The following is a 14,794-nucleotide window of genomic DNA, read 5'->3' as shown; positions in this document are numbered from 1 at the left end:
CCACAGAAAAAGACGTAACCCAGACATTGAAAGTAGGTTGGCACATGGTCCCCATAATGTCCGTGGGACGTTGGTTTTACGTTGGCCACAGGGAATTGCACACATTTGCTTATCACTACTTGGTTTACTGCACGTTGGGACAACGTGCATTTGATGTTCGCTGCAGACGTTGAGTTGACGTAAACCCGATATGCAGATGCACGTCCGGCCAAAATCTGCTAATGACGTTGGGCCGACATTATGTTCGACATTCTACCAACGTTGGGCCAACGTTAAATGTTAGCTGGGCACCTTCTTCCACTGCTCCATGTTCCAGTTGTGACGCTCAGGAGACCATTGTAGGTGCTTTTGGTAGTGGACAGGGGTCAGCATGAGTATTCTGACCGGTCTACGGTTATACAGCCCCAAACACAGCAAACTGCAATGCGCTGTGTGTTCTGACACATTTCTATCATAACCAACTTTTTTAGCAATTTGTGCTACAGTAGCTCTCCTGTGGGATTGGACCAGACGGGCTGGCCTTCACTCCCCACGCACATCTATGAGCCCATGACCCCATTACCGGTTTACCAGTTGGCCTTCATTGGGCCACTTTTGGTAGATACTGACCAATGCATACTGGGAATACTGTAAACCCACATGACCTGCCACTGGGCAAATTATTTTAAAAAATGAATGTTAAACTTCCGATCAAGATAATAATAAAATAAACTTTTTTAAAGAATTAGTACAGATAGCCCTCTCATCCTTTAATATAAAATGCTTATGTTTGTAAGTAATTCTCTTTACGTTTCATAGAGGTTCCTTGGTCTGTCATGCTGATATTTATTGAATTTGTGGAAAAGACCATATTTGGCAATTGCTTAATTAGAAAAAAATTGAAGGTTTTAGTAAAAAAGATGTGAGACAGCTGACAAGCAGGACGACTGTGCTTTCAGTGGTAGGATATCTTAAATGGCAATGGATTAGCAATTAATAGCTATTGTCTCAAAACCAAAAGTTGTTAGCAAAACACAATTTAATTTACATATGTGGTATCTCGTAAAAATGCAAAACACATTAATACATTAGGCATAAAAAACATGCTCTGACAAGCATTTTAATTGATTATGATCTACAGAATGGTCCTGCATGGTGATCTACTAGCTGGTTTGAGAACTGTGGTGTTCGAAGTATTAGATGCCTAGGTGCCATTCATGTGCTCATTTGAAGATTTTATATGACTGTTATAAAAGAGTTATAAGTGATCAGCTGAAAAAAGAACAATTTATTTAGCCCCGTTGTAAAAATGCACCGTACTATATACATACTGCATGCAATAAGTAAATTAATGGCAAAAACAAATATTATACAGCTCTGGACAATATTAGGAGACCACTCATCTGCATTTCTAAATCCTGGTTTAATACTGGTTTTGCTGGCAGAAGGCTACACTGAATGGCAGGCTGCTACCAGGCTCAAAGTTTTTAAGACAGCAGCACACAACTACAAGGTGAAGCAGGAGACACTAGCAATAACCCAAAACCAGCCAGATAGAGGGTAGAAGCAACTTTCTAATGCCAGAGATGACTGTCAACTTATCTGGTAGTGTCTCATAAATTGAGGATGACCTCAAGTGACCTTCAAAAAGAAAGGGAAAGATTCAGTGGTGTGAGGTGTACTGCTAGGACAGTTCGTTTCAGGCTCCTAGAAGCACGACTGAAGACCCATAAAGCAAGGAAGAAGCCCTTCATTAATGAGAAACAGAGAAGAACCAGGCTAGAGTTTGCAAAGAATAATGCATATTTTACATAGACACATACCCATAAATTGAAAAATGAGTAAAACTAATAAAATCTTTGCTGTGGTCTCTTAATTTTTTCCAGACCTGTATATTATTAATGTACATACCATAAGTTTTACAGTACACTGGTGCTTAAGAAGGTTAAGTCCAGATACAAAAAGAAGAGATAGAACACATACTTTTAGGTAACCATGTATTAAGTACTGTGCCTTGCGATGGTGCCTTGTCCTGGGTTATTCCCTGCCTTGCGCCTGTAGCTTCCAGGATAGGCTCTGGACATCTATGATCCTGCATAGGACAAACGGGTATAGAAAATGGATGGATGGATAGGTGGGTGGGTGGACAGCTGTTTTAAGCACAGTTTGACATTCTGCCATAGGAGTAATAACCAAGAAGCAGTTTTTATTTAAAGGTGAAAAGGCCTCATTGGGAATTAACATCTTTCATTGCCATATTTTTCCTCCACCACTTGTAATTCTAAGTGTTTTTTCATCTAATGTACTACCTCTATGTGAACAAAACAGCTCACTTAAAGCTGCTGTGATAATCATGACATTTCTTTAAGTCTGCAAAGTGAATTGTCGTAAAAAATGTTAGCTAACATTTTCCTATGAATTGTTCTTTCAAGATTTACAAAAGGCATCACCATTTTAGAAACAATTTCCTAGAAGTTTTTTTCCTCATCACTCTCAATTGTTGCCTGATTTATGGAAACAAAAAATTTTTCTCCATGCTTATTTTTTCCTTGACTAAATAAGCATGTGACGGTGAAGAGTAAACAGCTATTCTAATGCAGGCCCCATTTATTTATGGCTGAATTAGATTTCCAAGAAGAAACGGCATTTATTTTTCTCATATATATATATATATATATATATATATATATATATTTTTTTTTATATATATATATATATGCCTGTATGTGTGTATGATGAGCTTTTCAGCTGCAGTTTATCGTCATCAACAGCATTTATTCAAATTATTACTATTCTTATTATTATTACTACTATTATTATTATAATACATAAATTTAGAGGAAAGACTGCAATGTGGTCGAGTATAAATGGAATATTTTACTGTGGTGGAATATCCTTCTCTTTCATTCATGTAAATAGAGAAATATAACAGATATATGTGAACAGGCTGACGGATGGCAGACCATTGGCTATCTTCCATACATGGTTCAGAGTTATGTCATCGTTCCCTCAGAATCCCATGATGATATCACGATAGTCAGTGTTCCACTAGAGCTCATACAAAACGTGCCCAGGGGTGCCATAAACGAGTTTGATTCAAGGGTTAGTTTCAATTGTGACAGGGGCCCTAAAATATCTAGAGCATCACTGGATTGAGTTGGGGGCCCAAAATGATATGCTTTCATAGGGCCCAAAGACTCTCGCAGTGCCCCTGAATCAGCCCAGTCATCACTCTCGTAAAATCACAGAGATCTCTTCTGCTGGCCATTTATGTCTTAATCATAAATCACATTTTAGATCTGTTGAATGATGAAATTGACAGTCACTGAGGAGGCATTTGGTTCTATTGAACTATCTGTTGCTGTTTCTGAGTTGATTTTTTTCCACAGAAACAATGATCTCCATGCTGCCCCTTTCTTTGGATGTGTTATATCTTAACCAATCTACTGCTAAGGATGAGGTCACACAGTTCCACTGACACTTTGTCATTTTTTTATACCGTTACTTCCATTCTTTTTTCATAGCTTAACTTTTCATAAACCTGTCATTTTACTGCCTCTTTCAGTATAGTAGCATAACTCCAATAGACTATATCTTCTTTGTGCCATTTCTCCAGATACTATACTGTCATACACTATTTCAAAAAAATCCTCAACAACCAAAACCTGTACTACCACCACCTATCATTCCAGCAACGTACAGTATCCAATGTATCCTGACTTGCAGGGGGCCAAACCCCCCAAGTAGAAGAAGGCATCATCATCATCTATTTTTGAGTTGCGCATATATTTTCAGCATACAGTATAAAATTACACTAGTACCAAAGGCATGTGTGTGCAGTATAATAAATTGTGCAATTTTTTGCGTTTCTTAATCTGACATCTGGTAATAAGTCTAAATAAAAAGATATAAAAACTATATTAGTACGCAGATACTTTTCATTTGCATGGAATCCAGCCATTTTTCTTGGGAGGAACTTTACTGGTCTCTCGAAATCTCACCAGCCGAAATTGTGGATAGATTGGCTTCTGTTTACCGCTGCCAGATCAGCATTCGTCATTATCGAAGGCAATGATTTACAACCTCTGTGAAAGATTTACTCTGTTGGCTTTTACATCTGTAAGCATTCTACATGTGAAAAATTAGCAAGAGTCAAAGGCGGTAAAAGGAACACAGCAAGGTGACCTCAATGCAGGTAGGTTGCGGCGTATTTCTCCACGGGGAGAGAGACCTTAGCTGCTGCAGCAGCTGGCTAGGGAGTGGGGGCGGAATGAAGGTGAGGAAGAATTACCGGCTCCCGTTTGGCACAACACAACCCCCATGCACCCTCTCTAACTCCAGAGCCCTTGGACGGAATTTGGCTGAGCAAAGGTCACCCTCGATAGCATGTCTGCGACTTTTCTGTCACAACAGAGCAGGCGCATGGATAAAGCTGCTGCACCATCCTGACGGATACCCGCGGGTAAATGCAGCTGTCAGTTGACAGATCCTGACATTTTGGAAACATCCTAAACTGGGCCGCCTTTGAAATCATTCCTGAGACACATCATGGATGCAACAAAAGTAAATGCTAAGCTAAACAGGGAATTACATCTGATCCATCTCAAATCTCTGATAATCATCCCCCACCAAGGAATTAGTTAATGACTACAGGGAAAAACGTGTAAGTAGTTGAGAAATAGAGCTGGAAAGTGTGTCAGGGTTAAGCACTGACTAATTTCAAAGTGCGGGATAGATTCCTTTTGGAGCTGTTATCCAGAGAGAGTTACTGACATCACTGTGGTGAGAATAGCATTCTGCCACAAGGGACACATGCCAGTCACAAACTCTTAGAGCGATAGAGCAGATTCTAGAATAACTGTGATTAATAATCTAGCACACAGTTAAACCATTCTGTGGCTTCCAAGATTTCATCTATAGCATCATGTGTAACGTTCCAAGATTTCATGTATAATGCCTTACAGTATAACTTACAGAAATTAATACTATCTATCTATCTATCTATCTATCTATCTATCTATCTATCTATCTATCTATCTATCTATCTATCTATCTATCTATCCATCCATCCATCCATCCATCCATCCATCCATCCATCCATCCATAACTATTTGGTTTGGAAATCTCAAACAGTTCCAGTGTATCCATTTCTATTGCAGATGGCAGTGACCCTTGAACTGATTAGTCAGCAGAAACATTCCAGTTAGCCATCTGTCTTATTCATATGCAACTGTACAGTAACTAACCTAAAGGCCAGAAATATCTGCGCTAATACTTTTCTTTACATTTATTTCAGAAAATATTACTCAGATAACTGCTAGTGATGGCTGAATGTTGTAAAAGGAAATGGATGGAAGTACCTGAGGAATATTTTGAATGTTTCCTTCAAACATATTTTATTGAGAAAAATAAACAAAACCTGAAATATTTCATGGACTTAAGTATTACATGTGTCGTAACTTCTAAAATATGCAGAGATGGTGTACATTACCTTTTTTTTTTTTAAAGCAAATGCAATGCTTAATTTCAGCAAGTAGTATCTGGTCATCTCATGTATTTCAAATGTAATGCGGTTTGTTATTAAACTCTAAAGTTGTACAACATTTCTGGTAACAAAAAAAACAAAACAAACAGGAAACATCGTGTCTATAACTAATCTCTGGCAGACTCTCTAACCTGAGAATATTACTTTGAGAAATGCAACATGTTCGTTAAGGGCTCACATTTAACCTGATGACTGCCAGTTAAAATTCCGGGAGAAACCTGTTCTTTTGCAAGAGCAGTTATTGTTAGACACATACAAGGACGCACATCCGCAGTGCATCCACATCCTTCTGTAGCAGAACTCTTTTTTTCTGGAAAATGTGATTCTATATACAACAGGGACTACAGACCCATTTACAGATTGATAAAAAAAAAAGTAGACGCTGTGTATAAGTGGGTAGCTCAATGGCTGGCAATCATTTTGGAAAGCAGAAAGCCAATTCTGAGAAAGCTTCTATTAGCGTGTCACAAGCATCACCAGGGTAGCATCTGTCATATTAAAAAGCCCAGACTGAAGAATGACCACTGAAGAAGTAGTAATATGAAAGAACTTCAAACATTTATCATAGCTCTATGTCCCGATGCATAATAATATGATGATCTTTTTTTCCAGAAAAAAAAAATATATATATATATACCGCCGTGCTATGGTTCTGCAAATACAGAGCAAAAAAAGTATATAACATACTCATTCATTGTCCATTCGCTTATCAGTGCGGGGTCAAGGGGAGGCCTATTGCCTATCCCAGTCAACAAAGGCTGTACAAAAAAGACTGTTGCAATTGATTGTGCTATGAAATTATTTTATATATAAAGGAGTTGTGAACCACCTAAGCAGTAAAGTTCTCTTTTAAATACTTTTTTGCCTGCTGTAGGGGAATTAGAGTCAAAGGGTTCATCATGTATATGTTATGTGTACTGTCTGTGTTTTTAAATGATTAATGTTATTAGAACTTTAAAATATCCCATGTTCTATTTTTATTGTAGACTGATTAACATATGATTTGAAGAATAACCTGCAGAATCGGATGAATTATGCAATAGATGTATTCAGGACTACTCCGGTTTCCCCCCACAGTCCAAAAACATGCTGAGGCTAATTGGAGTTGCTAAATTGCCCATAGGTGTGCATGTGTGAGTGAATGGTGTGTGAGTGTGCCCTGCGATGGGCTGGCCCCCCATCCTGGGTTGTTCCCTGCCTCGTGCCCATTGCTTCCGGGATAGGCTCCGGACCCCCCGCGACCCAGTAGGATAAGCGGTTTGGAAAATGGATGGATGGATGGATGTATTCAGGACTGGGGAAAAAAAATATTGTTTCTTGTCAAATTTGCTTATTTTTGGTACTTTTACTGTGGGGCTAGTTAATATTTATTGAAAAATATTTTATCACATATCTTCAACTTGGACAAAACTTCTGTAAATATGGATTTATTGATAGTTGAATTTGTTTTTAATATGAATTGCTGTATAAGAAAATGAATGCTCTTACATTTAAAATTACAACTGCGTCATCCTAACACATATTTTAATATCACAGAACTTTTTATTAAATGAAAAAATTCATTTGGCCAAAAACTCTATCAGCGCCCCAATGAAAAATCAACCTGCTAATGCAAAGAATCAAAAATAATGTAATTTTTTTGTAGTATTTTTTCAATAGAAGCTGAATGCTTAGTCTCTGAACTCCGATGTAACCGCGCCGCTCAAATGAAATGTAGCTGCTGCTAGCTACATGTTCTTTGCTTTTGAAGTCAACATTATAAAGCATATGTTTAGACTTGATTCATACTTTTAAATAAGCCAGTAATGGTTACTGATCTTAAAAAATAGCAATAGTGTCTGTTGTCTTTACTGAGACAGTACAAAATTTTAGTCAGAATTACATAAAACGGCGCGGCAGTTCAGACATTTTGTTTTGCTGGATAGGGAACACAGTCAGTATTGGAGTGCTGTGAGACCATCTGAAAGGCAGTTGGGCAACATGCACTGAATTTTGCATTTAAAAAAAAAAAGGCACACTGGCCAGAAATCACCCAGGAATTCAATTGTCTCTGCTGCCGTTTGATTTATGGCTTCACTTTTAGCTGTCATGTGAATATGAAAACCAAGATTAGAGTTCCTGTCCTCAGGCATCTGCAGAGGAATGCAATATTAGCTGGAGTTAAAGGTTAGCACTAGAGTTGTTCAGAGACGGTCAGATACTGGAGAGCTTAGAGAAGCGTAACACAGCTGGAAAGTCAGTTTCACTATATGCACTTGCCTTTATATAAAGCAACATTCAATTGTGCATTGTCTTCCTTTGGCCGTCAATTTGAATCATCATCTACTGCACTATTTGTGTCACCTGGTGCAAAAAAATTAATATGTAACTAAAGAATTTTTTTTTTCTTTTAAAAGAAAACTGATTCTTATTTATTTTATCATATTTTCTGTTTTATAAAATAAAAGTTAAATAAAAGTAAAAAAATCTGTTCTTCCTCACGCTGCTGAACTGCAGCCCATAATTGGTAATTTTGTGAAGTTTACATGAGTAATTTTCCATCTCCTAATTTTATTTTATTTTTTTTTGCATGGCAATTATTAGAATCTGGAAATGGGAAGAGAGTTGGGTGAGAAAATATTGAAAAAAAATTGGAAAGGAGGAATTTCAATGAAAAAAAAAATGTATTGTGGCAGGTATTGATGTTGAATGCTTGATACACATATTCATCGCATACCATTCAGTACCTCATTTTGGCTGTGCCCTTCTAAGGCTGCATTGTATCAATGCACTATGTAATAACACCACAGTATGTAATAACTTTAATAATAAATAAAGTTTCAATTAAGACATCCATTTTGGTTGTTTATTACATAATGCACAGTATTACATTTTCATCATTAAAAAGTGCAACTCCCCCATTTTGTAATAATCACCGTAATACATAAAAGTGTATTATAAAATGCAGGGAAATTTATTACATATCACATTCATCCTGTCTGTTACAAAATACGACAGATTATTAGAAAATGTGCATGGTATTACATAATGAAGTGAAAGTTTGTTACATTTTGTTGAGTTATTGCATAACACGGGAGATGTATTCACGGTACTATTATATCATTCGTTGTTACATGTACTTGAAGACCAAATACGTTCCAGTGGCACAACCATGCTGCCCCATTTCTGGCTTCAAATGCAGTCCAGAAATGCATCCCTCTTTAACCAAGTTGCGAAGGATCCATCCAAGGATACGGATGGGAAGAGCAGGTGAAAGCCAGACCATCCCATCTGAACACACTTTCCATTTGAAGGCTATGCTTTCGTAGAATGTATCCTTCCAAGGATGCGGTCCCTGAATTTGGACACAGTCTAATTCTACTTAACTTAGTATGTCAGTCATAACAGTTAGTCATAATCGGCAGTTTGGGAATACTTTAGTTTCCCTATAAACTACATCAATACTGGACAAAGAGAAGTTGATAAGACCAAGACTGTTGGTTGGCTGTGCCTTGGTGAACTCGGATATGTTGCTGAAAACACATTGAACATACAGACTCATTTGAGATGACATCATCTGGGTGTGTGTACAATGAGCACAAAGCGGAAACAGCCCCTGCAACTGAACCTCCCTGTGCCATTTAAGGTACTTTTACCAGGAAGTTCAGAAGACTGGACCAATAAAACTAAGTACTGTATGAGTAGTGTGGTGTTTGGGAGCAGCATGGTGGTGCAGTGGTTAGCACTGTCGCCTCACACCTCTGCGATCTGGGTTCGCGTCTGAGTGTGTGCGGAGTTTGCATGTTCTCTCTGTGTGACTGTGGGGTTTCCTCTGGGCACTGTGCCCCCCCACATTCCAAAAAATTGCTGAGGCATGATTGGAATTGTTAAATTACCCACAGATGTGGTTGGTGTGTCAGTGAGCCCTGCAATGGGTTGGTGCCCCATCCTGGGCTGTTCCCTGCTTTGTCCCTGTAGGCTCTGGACTCCCTGTGACCCTGCATAGGACACGCAGTTATGTGTATGGATGGGGGTGTTTATTACAGAACCTGCAAAGTCCCAAAAATTATATGTATTTTTAAATCTTGTGCATGGAAGAAATTGTTCTGTATGTACAAGACATTATTGTGAATGAACAAATTGTATGGAGCCCGCATATCCTGATTTTTTCTTTTCTTTTTTTATTTTGTGCCAACAAAATATCTTGTGTGACTTACACAATCATCTTTTGCACACAAGATTTAAAAACTTCACAGGCTTTGTAAAACTGTCCGTTATGATCAAGATATCTTGAGGAAACAACAAATCATCTTCTGTGCACCATATAATTATTTAGTATGCAAATAACAATTTTTTTGGGGGTTTCGTGGGCTCTGTAGTTTATGGCTACAGATGCATGACTCTACGTATTAATAAAGAACACAGAATTAAGCTCATTATGGTGGTTATGATGTAGTATTTTTCCATCCATCCATCCATTTTCTGAAACCGCTTATCATATTCAAAGTCCAGAGCCTATCCTGGCGGTTACGGTGCAAGGCAGGGAAGAGCTGAGGATGAGGCACCAACCCATCGCAGGGCACACTGACACACCATTCACTCACACACCATTCACTCACACACCATTCACTCACACAATATTCACTCACACACCATTCACTCACACGACATTCACTCACACACCTTTCACTCACACGCATTCACTCACACACCATTCACTCACACACCATTCACTCACACACCTTTCACTCACACACCATTCACTCACACACCATGCACTCACACACCAAAGATGTAGCGTCTTTGATTTTTATTTTATAATACATATTTATTTTTACATTGTGAAAATAAGCGTTAGCTTTTGTTATTCAGACACTTTGAGAGACGCTTTCCTATTTGGTTTATAATCTACCTACAGTAGTGCAGTTTTTGCAGTCTTAATAATAAATTATAAAATAGGTCTGTTTTCCCTGCTGTACTGAAGTTGCACCGAACTGTGAACCCAAAACCGAGGTTTGTACTGAAACTTCAATTTTGTGTACCGTTACACTCCTAATGTATACATCCACCCATCAATCCATCCATCGATTCATTTTGTATACCTGCAACATATTGAAGTTGAGAGTCGTTTTTTAACCATTATATATAATATATGCAGGCAAAGAACTTATAAACCTTTTCCAGCAAGATTTTTTTTTGTTCTCTTGGCAGTATAATTGGCAATTACATTTCTCTGTGTGGAGATGGAAGTTAATTGAGGAGCATGGATTCAAAGTGAGATTTTTGTTCACCCCCCATTGGACTTCTGTGCCAGGAATAAGAATGAACATGTCTAAAGCTTTCATTTTCTGATTATGAAAATTAGAGTCCTGTGAGGTTGTTCTCCTTCAACTCCTGTTCTTGTTCAACTAATTGATTCATAATTATTTTAGCTGCTTCACAGAAAATTCACTACATTTTATTCCTATAAAGCAAACAAGCTTGGTGGTTACATACGTACAGTAACTGTATTTCCTTGTGTCTTAAAATGTCGTTCATGTTATTTATATTCATTATATGTCTTGATATTTATATTCTATTTATATCTCATTTGCATTATGACCAACATTTTCCATGACTTAAGAGTCATGAAACTGTAACAGACCAATGGTATAACTAAGTAACTCCCATGTAATGTCAAACAGATACATACAAATGCCATTGTGATTTTCTTCTGAGATAAAAAGTTACTGCTACTGTAGCCATGCTGGTTTTGGCTTACATGTACACACATAAGTTAGCTGACAAAGAAACTGTCCCGCAGGACAGTGAGGTGTACACATAAAATCTGTATAATGTGCCAGATCCCAAACTCGTGAATATTAAACAATAGCAAACAAACAAAAACATTGTTATATTAGCATTTAATTCTGGAAATAAGCATATTTAGTATAACATTAGACTAGTTAAAAGGAGCATACAAATTAGCCTACAAATGGCAAGCAAGCTGACAAAGAATAACAGCAACGCATTCCCTGGACGTCACGGCCCCACGTTTAACTGACCTTAGTGCAAGACTTACTGTAGTGTGCGTGTGTGTGTGTGTGTGTGGGGGGGGGGGTTTCCATAGACCACATTTGTGGACCAAAATGCCCCCAAAGTGTGTAAAACTTGAAACTTCCTTACTTTTGGGGACATTTTTTAGGTCTCCATTTGTAAAACCTCAGTTTTACTGCGACTGCAATCAAAAAAGTAAAAATTCCAACAAGTATTTTGTTTGGTTACTTGATCATACTACCATAAGGTTAGGGATGGGTAGGGGTTAAGGTTGTCATTGTTGGAATTAAGGTTTTTTCCATAGAAATGAATGTTGAGTCTCCATCTAGATAGGTTTGCTAGCATGTGTGTGTGTGTGTAGATGTTTGTATTACCAAATGTTCCCCACAATGTAATAAAAACTTATTATGTCATTGTGACGACCATTTTTTCAGGTCCCCACAATGATCTGTGATTGCAATAAAAAAGTATAATTGGCAGAAGTTTCTTATTTGTTTGGTTACTTATACTTAAGGTTAGGGCTGGATTGGGGTTAAGGTCTTCATGTTGGGATTAGACTTTTCCGCATAAAAAGATATCATTACAAACCTGTGTGTGTGTGTGTGTGTGTGTATGTGTGTGTGGTCCAGGTATACCTTACCTTGTTTCCTGGTCCCCATAAGGGAAAACTCAATTTAATAAAAATCAGTGACTGCTATGAAAAAACTAAAAATGAGAAAACTCTTGTATTTTACTTGCTTGATTATGGTTAGGGCAGGGTGGGGGTTAAGGTTGTCATAGTTAATGTTAGCATTTAGGGTCTGGGTTCCACATGGAAAATATTACTTAATGGTATGATTAAGTGTGGAACATTTCCTCTATTCATATCATAATATCACTTACCTTACTATGAATTTTTAAGTGGAATTCAGGTGAACTTGAACACTTTTGCTGACATATGATCAGATGAACTTCCTGTGTTGGACTGACAGAGAATTCGGACGCTGGAAGGTGAGGAACACTGCCGTCGAGAGGAGGGACCTGCTCCGGAACCCGCTTCCGCTGATGCCTGCGTTCCAGCAGAGCGTGAGGCAGCTGGGCCGACGTCCCTCCACCCAGCAGTTTATCGACACCATCATCAAGAAATATGGCACCCACATCCTTGTCTCCGGCACTCTGGGAGGTAAAAAAACTGATGGGCCTCTTCCCTGTACCGTTTTAAATAAGCACTTTCTCATTTTTCAAGAACAAGCTGAGATGTTTTCCAGGTTGTGCCTATTAAAATTGTACATGGTCTTCTATGCCCACAGGCAGAATTATGAGGTTATGAAAATGCATGTTCTAATATCCAAATATTCATGAAAGACATGACAGGGACAGGGAAAATATATGCAATCCTTTACCCAAGTCATGGTGGTCAGTTGGCAGAAATAAAATGCAGAGAAAGGTGATTCAGGGGCATTTGTTTTATGTCCTGACAGGAGCAGAGTAAGGATGCTGTGTGTCTCTATAATTATACTGACAGTGACAGATATATAGCTGACTCAGGCTATGAGGGGGTTGGGAGACATGGAGTTAAACTGCTGATTCAAGACCAGGTAGCAATGGGAATGCTGATGCTAAAGTATGCAGCTTGGGGAAGAAATAAGAATACGATAGCGGCAAGCTAAAGGCAGTCAGGTTTCTATTTATGTAATAAATTCTAATCATCCAAATCCTTTTCTCACGTCATTCCATCAAAGATAAAGTTGAGTTTCTGCTGATGGCTAATGTTTGTCACCGTGATGTCAGCGGTTCTGTCATTCTGTCAAATGTGAAATATCACCTGTTTTCCTAAGTAGTCAATATGAAATCAATGCTTATATGATTACGAGCTGTGCAAAATCTTTAAGCTCATAGTTCCACTTTCTGAGATCTGATGTTTCTATTTCTTAACGTAGGCTTCTCTTTCGATGGTTGCCTGAGTTTCATGTTTTGTTGAAATTTTGTTGTTTCACTGTAAAATATCATTTGGTGTTATGTTCATGTTGTTTCATTATTTTAATTTACCATCTTGCGTGTATAATTCCAGCATTTTTTTATCGGATCCTGTTTGTATCACTTATGCCAAAACTTTTTGTTAGGGAGACCAGCATGTACTGTATGTATTTAACTTTTATAGGAAATATGGTGAGATGGGTTATGCATTCATTATGCTTTGACACAGTTACGCATAATGTTGAGTAACTATCTCATTCATTTATCTCATTCATTCGTTTAAAAAAACCAAAATTACATATTGAGTGATATGTACACAATCTTTTTAAATAGTAATTTCCTAGTATGCACATTCTGAAAATGAGCAGAACTAATTTAAGTATAAGATTTAATCAAGATTGCGACATAATCATCACTTTAGACTCATGATGAAAATGTCAGCTTATGAACACATGTGTTTATTTATTTCCGGACACCAACAAACAAAGAAATTACCGAAGATGTAATGAGATAAATATCACTTGTGTGAAACATGTTAATTACAGGCCATAGACTGCCTGATACGGCCTATTTGGGTGATGGCATTATTTAAATGATGTTAATTAGGCTCACCTGGGCAAAGCTGCGATAATGAAACCCTATTCATTTCCAAATGGAGAGGCAAGTAGCTGCTGGCAACAGATCATTCACAGGAATCTGAGATACTACAGTATGCCGGAATATTTTGTTCAAGATATAATTGTTACAGCATTGACCCTTACATATAAATATAAAACTATAAGTATAACTTGTGTAATACATGGTAAGTTAATGAAAGACATTTTTGTCAGGGTCAGTGTACATCCTACCCTGCCCTTTGTGTTCCCCTTTTTGGCCAGCAGGCGTTGCTGGTCATCACACTCTCTTAGCCCTTCTGCCTGAGTTGAGTGTATGGCTTAGAGCAGGGGTTTCCAACTCCGGTCCTGAAAAGCTACTATCCAGTAGGTTTTCTATCATACCTGGCTTCTGATGAGCCACACTTGTTCTCAGGCAAATACCAGGAACAGGTGGGGCTCATCAGAAGCTGGGTAGGATAGAAAACCTACTGGATAGTAGCTCTCCAGGACCGGAGTTGGAGAACCCTGGCTTAGAGTCTCTAAGCCCTCGCGTTATACGTTTGAAGCTGGCCTCTGGCCATCTGTTATTTATGTATTATTGTATTGTTCCTGTGTGTTTGGTATTGTGTATCTCTGTCTTTTGCTTTTTGTCCTCACTTTTGATTTACCTTGCTGTGCCTGGTTTTATTTTCTTCTGTGCAGC

At 38.1% G+C, this 14,794-nt stretch overlaps 1 protein-coding gene across 1 annotated transcript in view; it reads left to right on the top strand.

Annotated features, from left to right (window-relative positions):
• The window catches only part of LOC125716080 (BMP/retinoic acid-inducible neural-specific protein 1-like), a 73,040-nt gene that overhangs the window by 24,028 nt on the left and 34,218 nt on the right, over positions 1-14,794 (top strand). The window contains exon 3 of the mRNA XM_048988319.1: positions 12,511-12,701. Coding sequence (XP_048844276.1) covers positions 12,511-12,701 — 191 coding nt within the window. The remainder of the gene's footprint in view (positions 1-12,510; positions 12,702-14,794) is intronic.

Source organism: Brienomyrus brachyistius, chromosome 2 (genome assembly GCF_023856365.1).
Source record: "Brienomyrus brachyistius isolate T26 chromosome 2, BBRACH_0.4, whole genome shotgun sequence".
In the NCBI taxonomy this organism is placed as follows: Eukaryota; Metazoa; Chordata; class Actinopteri; order Osteoglossiformes; family Mormyridae; genus Brienomyrus; species Brienomyrus brachyistius.
Note: the sequence above shows the minus strand (reverse complement) of the source record. Positions and strands in the feature narration are given on the sequence as shown.